The sequence below is a fragment of the Pristis pectinata genome, chromosome 7, assembly GCF_009764475.1.
Source record: "Pristis pectinata isolate sPriPec2 chromosome 7, sPriPec2.1.pri, whole genome shotgun sequence".
Lineage (NCBI taxonomy): Eukaryota > Metazoa > Chordata > Chondrichthyes > Rhinopristiformes > Pristidae > Pristis > Pristis pectinata.
The window spans coordinates 93,951,914-93,966,659 of NC_067411.1; the positions used below are offsets into that span (position 1 = coordinate 93,951,914).

At 38.4% G+C, this 14,746-nt stretch overlaps 1 protein-coding gene across 4 annotated transcripts in view; it reads left to right on the plus strand.

Annotated features, from left to right (window-relative positions):
* Nucleotides 1-14,746, plus strand: part of LOC127572741 (multiple C2 and transmembrane domain-containing protein 1-like) — a 409,900-nt gene that overhangs the window by 142,757 nt on the left and 252,397 nt on the right. For all 4 annotated transcript variants that reach the window (XM_052020315.1, XM_052020317.1, XM_052020316.1 and 1 more), the window contains one exon: nt 7,683-7,825. In XM_052020315.1, the coding sequence (XP_051876275.1) occupies nt 7,683-7,825 (143 nt within the window). The remainder of the gene's footprint in view (nt 1-7,682; nt 7,826-14,746) is intronic.

Sequence of the window (14,746 nt, forward strand, 5' to 3'; positions counted from 1 at the left end):
CAAGGTATTCTACATCCCATGTTGGTTACAGCAGGTCCACTAGCATTATTGTGTTGCTTTCACTTGCATTATCTTTGATCCCTCTGTGAGCAGGGCCTTCCACTTTCTGGCAGTCTTGCTGAGCTTTAGGTTTTTTTTGGGAAGGCCACTGAAAGTAGAGGAATTATCACAAAAACTTTATTTGATGCCCAGTTCTGATGGATATGAATTAAATGTCCATACTGCCCTACTTTTTACCATTTAATTCTGTTAGTCAGTGATTCTCAAAAAATGCACTTCTCCTTTGGCAAGAATAGGGGCGGCACGGTAGTGTGGCGGTTAGTGTAACGCTATTACAGCGCCAGCAGTCGAGGTTCAATTCCCACCACTGTCTGTAAGGAGTTTGTATGTTCTCCCCGTGACTGCATGGGTTTCCTCCAGGTGTTCTAGTTTCCTCCCACATTACAAAGACGCATGGGTTAGTAGGTTAACATGGAACATAGAACACTACAGCACAGTACAGGCCCTTCAGCCCACAATGTTGTGCCTACATTTTATCCTGCTCTAAGATCTATCTAACCCTTCCCTCCCACATAGCCCCCTATTTTTCTATCATTCATGTGTCTATCTAAGAGTATCTTAAATGTCCCTAATGTATCTGCCCCCACAACCTCTGCTGGCAGTGCATTCCACACACCCACCACTCTCTGTGTGGAAAAAAATTACCCCTGACATCCCCCTTATACCTTCTTCCAATTACCTTAAAATTATGTCCCCTCATGTTAGCCACTGTCACCCTGGGAAAAAGTCTCTGACTGTCCACTTGATCTATGCCTCTTATCATCTTGTACACCTCTATCAAGTCACCTCTCATCCTCCTCCTCTCCAAAGAGAAAAGCCCTAACTCACTCAGCCTATCCTCATAAGACATGATCTCCAATCCAGGCAACATCCTGGTAAATCTCCTTTGCACCCTTTCTAAAGCTTCCAGATCCTTTCTATAATGAGGCAACCAGAACTGAACACAATACTCCAAGTGTTAATGTGAGTGTAATTAGGCGGCATGGGCTCGTTGAGCTGGAAGGGCCTGTTACTGTGCTGTATAAGTAAAGTTTTAATGTTTTAAATATTAGGCAGGAAAAACACCCCTGGTAATTTTGACCACATGATGTAGCCTAGCATCAGTCGGAGTGTAGCTCTTTTGGAATGGGCTAGAAATTGGAGCTGAATTGAACAACACTCAGATATTTCTCAGGATTTCCATTAGCATTTAGAAAGTTCTAATTCTATCAGAATATTTTTGGAAGGAACGCCCTTTTGCCCGATACAAAAAAAAGAAAAAGTAAATTGAAAAAAATACAGAAATGTGATTTAAGGTATTGGTAATGGGATATATATTTTGTCCAGGAAACCAGGAGAAATTTCTTCTCCCCTTTGAATAAACCTTTGGTCTCTTTGGGACCACCTAAAGAGGCAACCATTTGGCAATTCAACATTCTTCAACTAACAACTTCCTAGTTTAGAAGCAAGAACACTATTGAAAGAACTAAACCAATATTTACAAAGAAAGCATGTATAAATGTCTAAAATTCAACACTTAAGTATAACTTAAGCAAGTATAATTTAGTCAACAACTGTAATAAGATATCTCAATGTGCTAGCAAGCATTAAAGGGTAAGACAACTGGCATGTGTTGTAACAACAGAAAATGCTGGGAATACTCAGCAAGGCAGCATCTGTATAGAGAGAAACAACCTTTCAGGTTCTGATGGTAAAGCCATTGGCCTGAAACATTACCTTTGGTATTTTTCCTCCACACATACTGCCTGGCTTGCTGCATACTTCTTACATTTTCTGGCTTTATTTCAGATTTCTGGCAGCATTTTGCTTTCGCACAATGGATAATATTGTGTTATAATACAAAGGAATAAAGAAAAAAGTACTATGCAAAGATCAATGGTTTAATATTGGGGTAGAAGTTTAGCGTGCCCTGTATTTTCCCCCAGGGTGACACTATTGGTTCATTTGACAGTGTATCAACTGCTGTTGTAGACTTGTATTTTCCCTCATGGGGCTTGTTATTCTTTTGGGACACACCTGGTCCAATGACAGTTAAGCAGCTCCTGTTGCCACCACTTAATACTTACTAAATTATGATTTTTGTTTGTTCCTTATGTTAGAAAGCAGTGAATATCTGTGGATTTTAGTTCAACAATTACTTCAGAGACTAGTGAATATTTTATTGAAAATCAGTATTTGACGTTGTTAAATTAGTGAATAAAGCTAAAATATATATTATAAAAAATAAAGTGACATCCAATATTGTTTCACCGTATTGCAGAATGCATTGTGTCCACATTGCTGCATTCAACCATAGTACACCAATGGACACATTGGCAAAATCCCTTTCGTTAAACAAGGATTCAACTGAACTCAGAAAAGAGCCAATGCATGCAAATATGTTTGTATATCAATGATGAGTTTTCATGTAGCCAGTTAGTAGCCCAGACCAGATCATGCATATCATAAACAAATGGTGGTCTTCTTAAGGGAACACTAGGAAGTATTCTTATTCATTTCAAAATAAAATCATCACCTGGCAATCATAGACTTCAATAAGTTAACAAAATGAAAATATTCTCCTAGGATAATATATTGCTTGCAGGAGCACTTCAAGAAACTTGAATAAAAATGCTTTATTTGGTTATATAGTGAGTTATTGGAGAATATGTCTTACATTAGCTGCTAAATTATACATGGATCCTGAATTATATCTTGATATTGAATTTCTTTATAAATGGAGCAATAAAAATTTGCAGATATTGAGAGAATGTCTGTGATAGGGTGTAGAGCAAAGTTGTCAAGATAACATTTACTTTGAACTCTATGCCATCAGTTTCCTAGACTGTTCCAAAGATGCCCAATGTAAGCATCTTACCTACTGACTGGGACAGAGCAGCCCTTGGAACTTGACATTAAATTTAGTGATTTCGGTAAATGTCCTTTTTTTCTCTCCTCACAGATGTGGCTGTAACTTTTTACAATGTGTTTCTTTCCTCTTGTTTCTAACAACCTATCACAGGCATTCCCTCTGTTCTCTCTATATCTCACCCTCTCTGCAACTCAAAGCACAAATGTTTTCTCATTTTTCCAGTTCTGACAATGAGTCCTTGATCTCAAGCAGTTACTTGCTTTCTCTACCCATGGCTGCTGCTTGACCTGCTGAGTGCTTAGAGCATTTTCTGTTTTTATTTCTTTGTAAATATTAGTTTAGTTCATTTAATAATGTTCTTGCTTCCAAAATGGTAAGTTATTAATTTAAATTCTACTTCAATTAATTATTTGAATTAATTACACAGGTTTAGACTTTAGTGCGGTACTGAAGGAGTGCTGAATTTAATAAGAAATAAAAGTGAAGCTCCACCAAACAGTTCAGATCTTCTGACGTTATTTAAGAAGAGTAGTGGATACCTCCAGTTTGCTAGCTAAAATTGCTTCATCCACTAACGTCACTTTGTGGAATCATAGAGTAGAGAAGGAAGTTACATGGTCCATTGTGCTTTTGCTGGTAATTTAATACAGTCATATATTTAATCTCTCTTCCCTGACCGTACACTGTAAACTAACATTATCTTCCCTTATCAACTGCCATCCAAAGCCTATTGAAAGTTACTTTATAAGGACCCATATAGACATAAGTCTGTTTCTTTGCTTTGGTACATATCGATAAAAATACAAAACTGTTAGTTTTCATATCATGTACTGAAGGGGCAGACCCTTAAAATTTTTAGAATGTAATTGTGAGTTTAATGTAACAAGGACATTTTGATTGTACAAAATAGTGATTCCAGTCCGGTTGATGTCTACTGGTTTATACTTTCTATGAGCCATAGATGGAAAAAGTAAAAATGCAATTCACAAGTGTTAAATCATTTATGAGGATAGTAAACTGATTAAAAGAAAAACCTCATCTCCCAGTTGAATAATGCTCTTTTCTCTGGCATCTGCAATCAGGATTGCCTCTCCAACCCTAGCCAAACAGTCTGAATAATTAGTTTCCTTCTTAATCACTCAAACATAACCCTTGGGAGACAGATTAAGAGCAGTATTAAGAAAGATTGTGATAACTGCATGAGAAGTTACAGTAATAGAAACAAATAGTACACTGACATTAGCATCTTGGAAACCATGGCTTGGTGTCTGACCATGAGAGACTTCACCCATCTTGAGGCCCTGGATTCATTCATATGCCATCAACAAGTTGCAAGCCTTGAATGAGCATCTGTTACATCTTGTCAACTTCTGGCTGGTGTAATAACAGGGGGTTGGGATGGATCCTGGAAGGAGGTAGTGAAACCAGAGGTGAGAATTCGGGCTGGTAGCAACCTATGGTATTTTTGTGTAGACAGGATAAAACATTCAATTCCTCCTTATTGCACCAAAGTATAAATTGGAAAAGATGTGACCACTGCTAGGCATTCAGTTGCAGATGCATTAGGATGATAGGTTAAGTTATTGAAGTCATGGACACCTGGAAGACAGTGTGTGGCATATGTTTCTCAGCCATATCGTAGAGTTGTACAGCACAGAAGCTGTCCCTTCTGCCAACTTGTCCATGCCGACTGTGATGCTTATCTACACTAATCCCATTTGGCCACATTTGGCTCATATCCCTCAGCTCCTTTTCTATCCAGGTACCTGTCCAAATGTCTTTTGAATGCTATAATTATACCTGCCTCAACCACTTTGGCAGCTCGTTCCATAGACCCATCACCCTCTGTGTGGAAAAACTTGTCCCTCAGATCTCCTTTAATCTCCTGTGTTTATTAAAATTGTAAAACAAATTCATTGTAACTGCATTTTTTTCCCTGAAACTTGTGGCAACACCAGTGGTCACTGCTTATCGGCTGTTATATCTGGCAACCTTGTTTTTAAGCCAGTACTATACAGTTGGAATTATTTTTGTCTATTTGAAATGCAACTGTCAAATGTTAATACTGTTTAAAAACTTCACAGTCATAGAGGATCATGCTACCTAAATGAATGCTTTGTGCTTTCCATATGCAGATCTCAACCTTGACTTTTATTTCTAGAGCCTCAATTCTTAATCTTATACTGTTTTTCTCATTTAATATTTCAGCATTCTTTGGTCTTTGCATGGTAATGATTTTTATCACTTCATATGTTAGTCTAGTACTGTAACCAATATGTTGCTGAATTCTCTCCCAACTCTTTATATGTGATTATAATTCAGATTCTGGATAAGTGAATAAAAGATTTCAATGAATGAAATGCCATCTTGTGGGGAAATTAATGCACTTAACGTATAGTGTTAGTATATTTGTTTTTATCGTTAATTATCTATTGATCTGTGTTGTACAAGCAGAATGCAGTGATGAAATATATTTACAGAAATCTTAAAGTCAAAACAGGGAATTGATTAATCCAGTGTATATTGATATTTCTGGTCTGAGATTACATTTATATTTTGAACATTCATCCAAGGACTTTATTCACTTCACTTTTTCTACAAATTACACACTGACAAAGATCTATTTCTTTCATTAAGATAGTCTGAAGGTTTGCAAAATCCTGGCATGTTGCCATTATTTGCAGGTAGGTATAGTGAATGTTGTGGAGTACAGCTCACTATCACATTACACAGTGATATGAAATGCTTTGAATTCTTGATTATAGCAAATGATTGCTGGTATATTAGTGCAACAAGCCTCTTTAAATTTCCCATTACTTAAAGCCAGTGGAAGAATTCAACCAATTACTTTTGTCTCCATACTTATAAAACATAGCCGTGCTTCTGTAACAATTTGATCATGAAGTTGGACTGCCTGATAAAGATTTTTCAATGTTATGGGCGGCAATTAACTTCCAGTTTCACGTGGAAGTCATGAGTGTGCATTTTTAGTGTGACTTCTTCCATCCTGAAAATTGGACAGTGCAGTAGTGCGTGCATTATTGACACGGGCAGAAAGAATGTAGACTTGGGAGATCACAATATCAATCCTAATGTAATACTGAATTGATAGAAATGCTGACAGATGAGGTCTTGATTCAAATGAGTGCCCTGTTAACCATGCATAGTGGACCTGGAGTTCAGCCATAGTGAAAAGCATCCTCTCTCCCACTTGCACAATTTAAATAGTTCCTTAATGACAGTTTTGATTGAACGGTTGGAGAGAAGTGCATTGATGGAAATAAAATTCTTTAAAGCTTTCCAAGAGCAGATGGCTGAGGTTAGGACTGGATCAGCTTCTTGCATTTTCTGTCGTACCCTTTCCTGCTGTGGCTATAGCCCTGAACCTTATGGTCCAGTGTTGCTGCTGCCAGTTATCTACCATCATGAACTGCAAGAGAGGCTGATATGCCTGCCATGGTTAAATAAATGACTGTGAGATGTGGTTGTTGGGCTTAAAGTAGTGATAAGCATGTGATAGACTGGTGGGATTTGAAAGTTAGACAGCAATCCTGGTTGTTGCTGAACAACAAATACAAGTGACTCACATGGAAGGACAGGAAAAGCTGGTGGTGGAATTAGTTGTTGATGAGATTTGATAATGGAGCTTCAGTTTTGTAATTGATCTCCATGGTTGCTCACCCCAATCTTCTTGACTATCTGTCTGAAGGGCTTTATGGCTTCCTGTGGGGACTCTCTCTCTCTCTCCTCCACTCATCTACTTTCCGAAAATGGTGTGTCTGCTCTCATCTATGCTCTGTAATGGTTTTCACCAAGCTTTTAAAAGCTCAGTAATGACTTTCGCCACCAGCTGCAGGCAGGAAGCAGCTTTATTTTAGGAGGTAGGCAAGGATTTAATCAGTGCCACCCAGCTTCAGTTGGTTCCAGTTACTCTCAAAATTTGGCATCTTGGCTGTGGCTTCTATTCTACATCAAACAGGGACTGGGTTACTTGTGCATTGCAATCCCATCAGATCATTTCTAATAGCTTTCAATTTTTCTTTTTGTGTAACTTGCAGTGTTCTGATTGCTGAAGAATAGCTTGTGCTACCTGAAATACTGAACGATTTGTCTTCAGAATGGTAGAATACAGCTTCATTACTTCCCCAACCAGTGACTGGATTTCTACCAGTTTTATGCAATGTTAAACAGAGCAACCTCGAGATTGGTGAACCAGCATTACTACTGAATTTACATTGCTAATCTGCCTGTTGTATTCTGCGACAAGGTCCTGATGTGGTCATCCAAAGCCCCCTCTTGTTCTGCCATTACAGCTTGGAAATTTTTAATGTTTATTGGACCTCACTGAAAAACCTAAATACCAGAGACTGGAAAGTTTGCCATGCGTGTTCTGTCGGTTGGTGACAAACATTTAAATGGCTTAAACATCGGTCCTTAAACAGACCTCTGTGAGGCAGTTATTTTTGGAAAAGGTCTGAAAAACTATTTGCAAAGATTTAACACACGATTAATGTACACAAAAGTCATCAAACATTTAATTGTTCTAAAAATATTTTTGTTGTACAAATCTTCTTCCCTGGCAGCCAAAAGAGAAAAATTATGAAGTTTGTGGCAAATAGCAATCACAGATATTTCTAAAGGACAACATGTAATATATTTTAATAAATATGTATTGATTATTAACGTAAAATATTTACATAACTTTGATTGAAATTATTAATCCACAGATAATGAAGTATATCCTTATACTGAATTCTCTTCACCATTTCAGGAACAAGTGATCCATATGTGAAGTTTAAAATTGCAGGGAAAGAAGTCTTTAGAAGTAAAATAATCCATAAGAACCTCAATCCAGTTTGGGATGAAGATATTTCTCTCCTTATGGAAAATATTACAGAACCTTTGTACATTAAGGTAGGTAAAACTCTCCACTGTCTGCACTCTGTGTTTACAGGTTAATAAATGCCAAAGGGGTGAGATTTGTCTTGGGCAATAATGCAAATTGGCAAAGCAAACCTGCAGTCTAGTTAGCAACCTGTCTGATTTTCTTTTCTCTTAGCATCATTAGAAAAATAGAGAAAAATGCAACTTGAGTGGCAATGCAAACAAGATAATAGCAAATCAATGGTTAGGTTTACATAGAATTGTAGAGTTGTATAGCATGGAAACAAGCCTTTTGACCTAACTCGTCCATGCCGGCCAAGGTGCCTTCCTGATCTAGTCCCATTTGCTTGCATTTGTCCCATAGTCCTCTGAACCTTTCCCACCTATGAACCTGTCCAAATATCTTTTAAGTGTTGTTATTGTACCCATCTCTACCATTTCTTCTGACAGCTAATTCCATATACCCACCACCCTCTGTATTATTTTCATGTTCTATTATTTTCCATTGATGTTTTATGCTATCACCAACATCCCCCCAGCAGAATGTCCACATTAACTAATAATAAGCGATGTTGAATTCTGTTTATTCTTGCAGTTTACACATTTTCCCACTTTATTGTTCTTGTTTCTAAAAGGAAACCAAAAATTTGAGAATGGATCTCTATGGTCTTGAAACCCAGTTGTCTAGAAATTCTGTGATACAGTGGAATGCTTTTGTGTGTTATGTGAAACATTTAATCTGTGACACCACTGCTGAACACCAGTGAAAACACCATGTTTTCATAATATGGTTTCAGAAATCATAGCCCAATCTTCTATACAAATATAGTGCTCAAGGATGTATGCTGCTGGGGATGTTTAAGTGGTGTCTGCCAATATACAACAGATTGTTGGCAACAAACATGATCTTCTAGTGGAGGAAAGTTTAGGGGAGATGTCAGAGGTAGATTTTATTATACACAGAGTGGTGAGTGCCTGGAGCGCACTGCTGAGGGTGGTGGTAGAGGGATACAATACAATAGGGACACTTAAAAGACTCTTAGATAGGTACATGGATGTAAGAAAAATGGAGGGTTGTGGGCTGTGTAGGAGGGAAGGGTTAGATTGATCGTGGAGTAGGTTTATATAGGTCGGCACAACATTGTGGGCCGAAGGGCCCTACCGTGCTGTACTGTTCTATGTTTCTTAAATATGCAGTTTGTGATTGGTGCAGGTCTTGACTCTTGAGACAAGGATGGGTTAGGAGGTACCCAGGGTGAATGGTGGTTGAAGACCTGTTCCTTCACAGGTTAAAAAGCCTGTTTGTAACAAGTGTTCTGCCAGACTGATTCCACTTCATTTCTTTGGAATGGCCCTGAATCACCCTCCTTGATAATAAGTTCCTCTTTTCCCAGGACCAGGAAAATCCCTGCCTCATGTACACGTATCCAAGGACACAATGTCCCATCAACTGACATAGAGAGGGTGGTGGCCTTAAATATTACTTCCCCACCACTTAAGGCAAGCCTTTCCTAGACTGGTATCACTATTTCAAATGATCATGCCCATAGCACACGCCCATAGCTTCATCTAAAAATTGGTGAAGGTTCTTCAAATACACAATTGAGGGACTATTGACTGAAAACTCAAACTAATTACTTTTCAGGCCCTAATAGATCATATAGTCAGCAGTGTGTAAATATTCTGAGTGAGTTACGTTGTGCAGGAAAATTTCCCAGTCAAGTGATTTCTTAGGATATTTTAATTATAAATAATGGAGTTTTAGGAAATCCAAAAAGGTCCAGAAATACACTTCATTAAGGAGGAAATAAAATATCCTCTGTTAACGACTTAAGTCGATCCCACCAGTGCTGGTATCAGTAACCAACCTCCCCACCACTCCCTCCCCCCAAGTAGGCTAACTAAAACATTGAAGAGGAGGGAAGGTTAACAAATGTAGGTTATTCAGTAATTTCCACTGGAAGTTCACCCACAAAATACATGTATCAGGATTTCCACTAATTTCCCAGTGGGGGCACAACCCTCCAATTGGTAGTGCAGCCTCAGCATATGTTCTTGGCCAAAATAAGTTTGGCTTGTACGGTAGCAAACTTTGAACAATTCAGAGTAAGTGCTGCACTGCAGTCACTCACCTTGGCTGCTCCAACAGCAGCTCTCAGGTCCATTGAGAAGGGCAGGGGCAGCACATACATAGAATAACACCACATGCAGTGCTTCACTGAGATGCACACAGTCCTGATTTGGAAATATATCACTTTCCTTCACTGTTGCAGAGTATAAATATTGTAACTCCCTACCCAACAACCTGTGGAAGTTCAAGAAGTTGGGACACCATCACTTTATCAAGGGCAATTAAAGAATCTGGTCTTCGCATGAATTAAAAATGTAAAAATATCCATCCTTAACTAGGGGCTTAAAAGTCACCTATTGATCGTATACTACTTAGTAACATCTTGAAAGTTTAAAAAAAACACTATAAATAAAATTAGCCTTTTTCTTACAGGTTTAAATTTATTAGCTCTTTTTACAAACAAATGGATTTTATAGACTGAACAATTTTTGAAATTTTGAAAAAGGGAGAAACGCTGGAATGAATACAATGATTATCCCTTGTAAGCAAGAAATGACATTAGTAAAGGCAAATATCGAGAAAGTAGCTGCATATATAAAAAGACACAACAGAATATGAATGAGAATATCCATGGGATGTGAGCTCCACCTTCTGACATTCATGATTATTGCACTTTATTTACTTGGCTCAGATTTTGCAGGCCATCATGTCCTTCAAGAAAATTATCCAAAAAGATCTTGCAATCTTTCTGAATTTTACTTTCTCAACATTGGTTGCTGTCAGGTACCAGTTCTGTCAGATGTCTGGTGTCCAGCAACAGTAGTGTCATCACCCAGGTTGAGCTACCAGTCACATTGAAGAATTCTCAGGGACAGTGAACTCAGGGGAAAAAAGAAGAATAATTTTTATCTAACTTTTTAAACGTTACCCAAAAAGCAAAATAAAGATTGGGAAATATGCATAAGATTTGTTAAAATGGGGTCACTAAACATTGATGAGGAGGGAAGGTTAACAGATAAAGGTTATTCACTTGCTCACGCAATCAGTGAGGCGGCCTGGCGCCCACTCTTCCCATGCCTGTTCGCTCTCCCGTCACAGCCGTTCCTGTGATCCTCTCCCACACATTGTTTCTGTTCATTGCCAACTTTTGAGTAGTTCAGGTTACAAAGAGTTCTCAGGAATGGAAACCTGTGGTAACCTGGGGACTGCCTGTATAAGACCATATTGCCATTTTCTTGATTTATAAAAGGGATGCATTCCTGGGAAACATTTTGTAAATTGAAAATGGAGATCGGAATGCACGATGGGGATTTCAGTATAGTGTTTTTCTGCAAGTGGGGACTGGTGTGCTATTTGTTACGTGTGGGGCACTAAGGAATTACTGTACACAATTTTCATTCTATTTTTCAATGCATTTTTATTGGAATACAATAAAAGTGATTGAAATTGTGGGGTTCCTAGTTGATACACCCTATGTAAAAGAAAAGATATATAGATAGCATCACGATTATTAAAGTATCCAAATGTTACTCAATGGAATCAGAAAATGCTGGATATACTCAGCAAGTCAGACAGCACTTGTGAAGAGAGAATTAGATTTAACATTACAAGTCAATGACCTGTCATCAGAACTGCAAAAAGTTTGTAATGAAACAAATTTCAAGTTGCAGGGAGAAGAAGAAAGAGATGAAAGGAACAAAATAGAAAGTCTTTGATAAGGTGGGACCAGGAAAGATTGACGCAAGATGTAATGATACCTGCTGAACAGGGATTGTAAAGGTGTGTTTGGCTGAGAAGTAAATAAGAGACAAATGATATCTAATGTACCAAAGAGGAGAGAGATGAAATGCACAGAGTCTTGCAAAATTATTACACAGGAACAGTGGATTATCTAAACGTTGAACTTATTGTTGAATACCGAGGGCTGTAAAACTGCCAGGTCTGAAGATGAGGTCCTATTCCACTAATCTATATCTAGTCTTGCACCTTTCCTTTTGTTTGCAACATGAAACTTGCTTCATTTCCAACTTATTCCAGGTTGGAAGAAACATTAATTTGTTTAGTTCCCCGCAGATTTCTTGACCTGCTAAATACTTCCGACATTCTCTGTTCTCATTTTAGGTTTCTGGAGTCTAGTATCTTGGTTTTAGGTCACACATTCTATGATGTGTATTTGCCTTCCTTTTAGTTCAGTGCTTAGATGAACAGCAACCTTCAAGGAACATTCTATGCAATTGAGATGTGGCAGTCATATCCTGATCATCCTGTTGATTATATTGTTTGTTTTTCTTTTACTTCAGCTCGCTAAAGGAAAATGATATTCTATTTATAAAGACTCCTATTTTGTTAACTTAAAACAAAATTGCTATCAGTATTAACGTATAAAAATTTGTAATGATATAAATCTATCATTGTTGTGGAACATTATAAGTTGTGAATGATCTTTAAATTTGATTTGAGACATTTTTGAGCTTTACTGTGGAAGTTGATCTAATCCAATTAAATCTTTTGGGCAAGTACTTGAAAGTACATCTCTCATTGCTATCCCTCTGCCTGATGTTCTTCCTCTCACCACTATGAGATTTCCCAAATCATAAACCTAATTTTGTGCCTTTTGGATGTTGACCCTACTGCCGCATGAATCAACTTCTTAAGTATTGTCAATGGGTTTGAACACAAACCACATTATTTCCTTACAGAAATACTGAAAATGTATTAACTGTATTAATCTTCAACTCTGTATCAATTTCCAGCCAATTGTATTTTTTACATTGGCAGTGAGGGAAAAAAAATTGCATTGGCTAAAGGCACAATAATGGGCAGGGATCTGGCCAATCACCAATCAGGCTATTCAAGTGTCATGCATAAGGTGTCACAAGCGCTAGAATTCACATTAATTTAAACCTCTGACTGTTGGACAGCAAGCGTCCCTAAGAATTCCAAATCAGTTGCACCCACCACTCAGCTGGTGAGTAACAGTCTTCTTTGTTCATAGGCCTAGGGTTGTGTATGTTGTTAAGGGCCTGTAGGCCAACTCGGTGTGCTATGTTGATGCTAGCTAAAGACTTCAGTTTTAATTGCAATTAATTACTGTCTGGGAACTATAGGAAGGTCCTGCCTAGTGCAAAAAAATCCTTAACAGTAAAATGTAATTAGTTAGAGACCCTGCCATAACAATCCATCAAGGTGGAAGGATCTGTGAAGTAAGCATTGCCAATGGTTGGCGAAAAACCACTAAAGGTTCTAATTGATTATGGATATATTAAAGTGAGGCTCATGTTCAAAATGTAAATCAAATCAAATTCAGTAAGTATAAACCCATTAGTCTTTGGCAGAGAGGTTTAGATTGTGCATCTGCAAGCTTTAGGCCTACATGACTGATATGGATTGAAGGAAATAGAAGAGGCCAGAGATGGGCAAATATAGAGCTCTTAAAGTATTGTAAGACTGGAGGAAGTTACACAGGCAAGGCCAGTAAAGGTCAAAGATCAGAAGTGGAGGGTACTAAGGGAAAGGGTGAGTATGGTAAGGAACGGGGAGGTGCAAATTTGGATTCAAGTAATGAAATTTTGGATGAGTGTGGAAGATGGAAGGCCACCAACTCCCTTCAGAGAGATTTCTGAGGGGCAACGCAAAACTGAGAAATAGATGGGAGGCCAAGCACCAATCTTTGAGGTACTTCTGGGGTAATGGTGAAGTGGTGGAAAGGTAAATCATTGCAAGAGATTCTTTGGCTGCATCTGGAGAGAAAACAGTGGGACCAGTCGTAGCCAGGGCCACAGAGCTTGCCAACGGAGGAGATGCACTGAGAAGGTGGAATGATCAGTTTGCATGGAGGCTTGTGGTTAGGTTGAATAGGATGAGTGTAGAAGGGCACATGTCAGTAACAGTCACATGAGTCATTTATGACTTTGATTTGGGTTGTTTCAGTTACTAGAGGTGCAAGAAAATTGGGATTGGATTGGCACCTGACAATGCAGTCAAAGTCATTTGAAAGAAAGGGGAAGCCAGAGAGGGGGTTGCAGGTTTGTAAAGGCATCAGATACATCAGGGGTAGACTTTTGATGGTACGGTGATAATGGCAGATTATTGAAAGGGAGGGGACGGTATCGAAGGAGATGATATTCAGTGTTATCAGGCTACTGTTAATGGTATTGGTATTGGTTTATTATTGTCACTTGTACTGAGGTACAGTGAAAAACTTGTCTTGCATACCGATCGTACAGGTCAATTCATTACACAGTGCAGATACATTGAGTTAGTACAGAGTGCATTGAGGTAGTACAGGTAAAAACAATAACAGAGTACAGAATAAAGTTTCACAGCTACAGGGAAGTGCATTGCAGGTAAACAATAAGGTGCAAGGTCACAACAAGGTAGATTGTGAGGTCAAGAGACCATCTCATTGCATAAGGGAACCGTTCAATAGTCTTATCACAGTCGGGTAGAAGCTGTCCTTGAACCTTGGGGATTTTCTGTATGTTCTTTTGATCATTTATAGATGGAAGTTGACTTTCTCTTGGTGTATTAGTGATAGCATTAGATTTACCAGTTTTGACACTAAGACTTCTGACTTTGCCCAATTTATATGCTCTTGGAATATTGAGAATACTAGTCAGCAGTGTCCAAAACCTCATTTCTGTGAGGATTTTCAGATGAAAGTGATCTGAATGTACAGAATGACTCTCCTCTGAACAGATGACTGGACTTGCTCCTACACCCTGAACAGTGAAGAAGCTTCTCGTCGTAGAATCTGCACACAAATAGATTGTGTAATGGACAGCTCAATGGCTTCTGGGCTGCTCCATTATCCAAGGTACTTGTATTCAGAATCTGCAGCTGGAGCGCAAAACATACCCCAGCTTATGTACTAGTCGGTG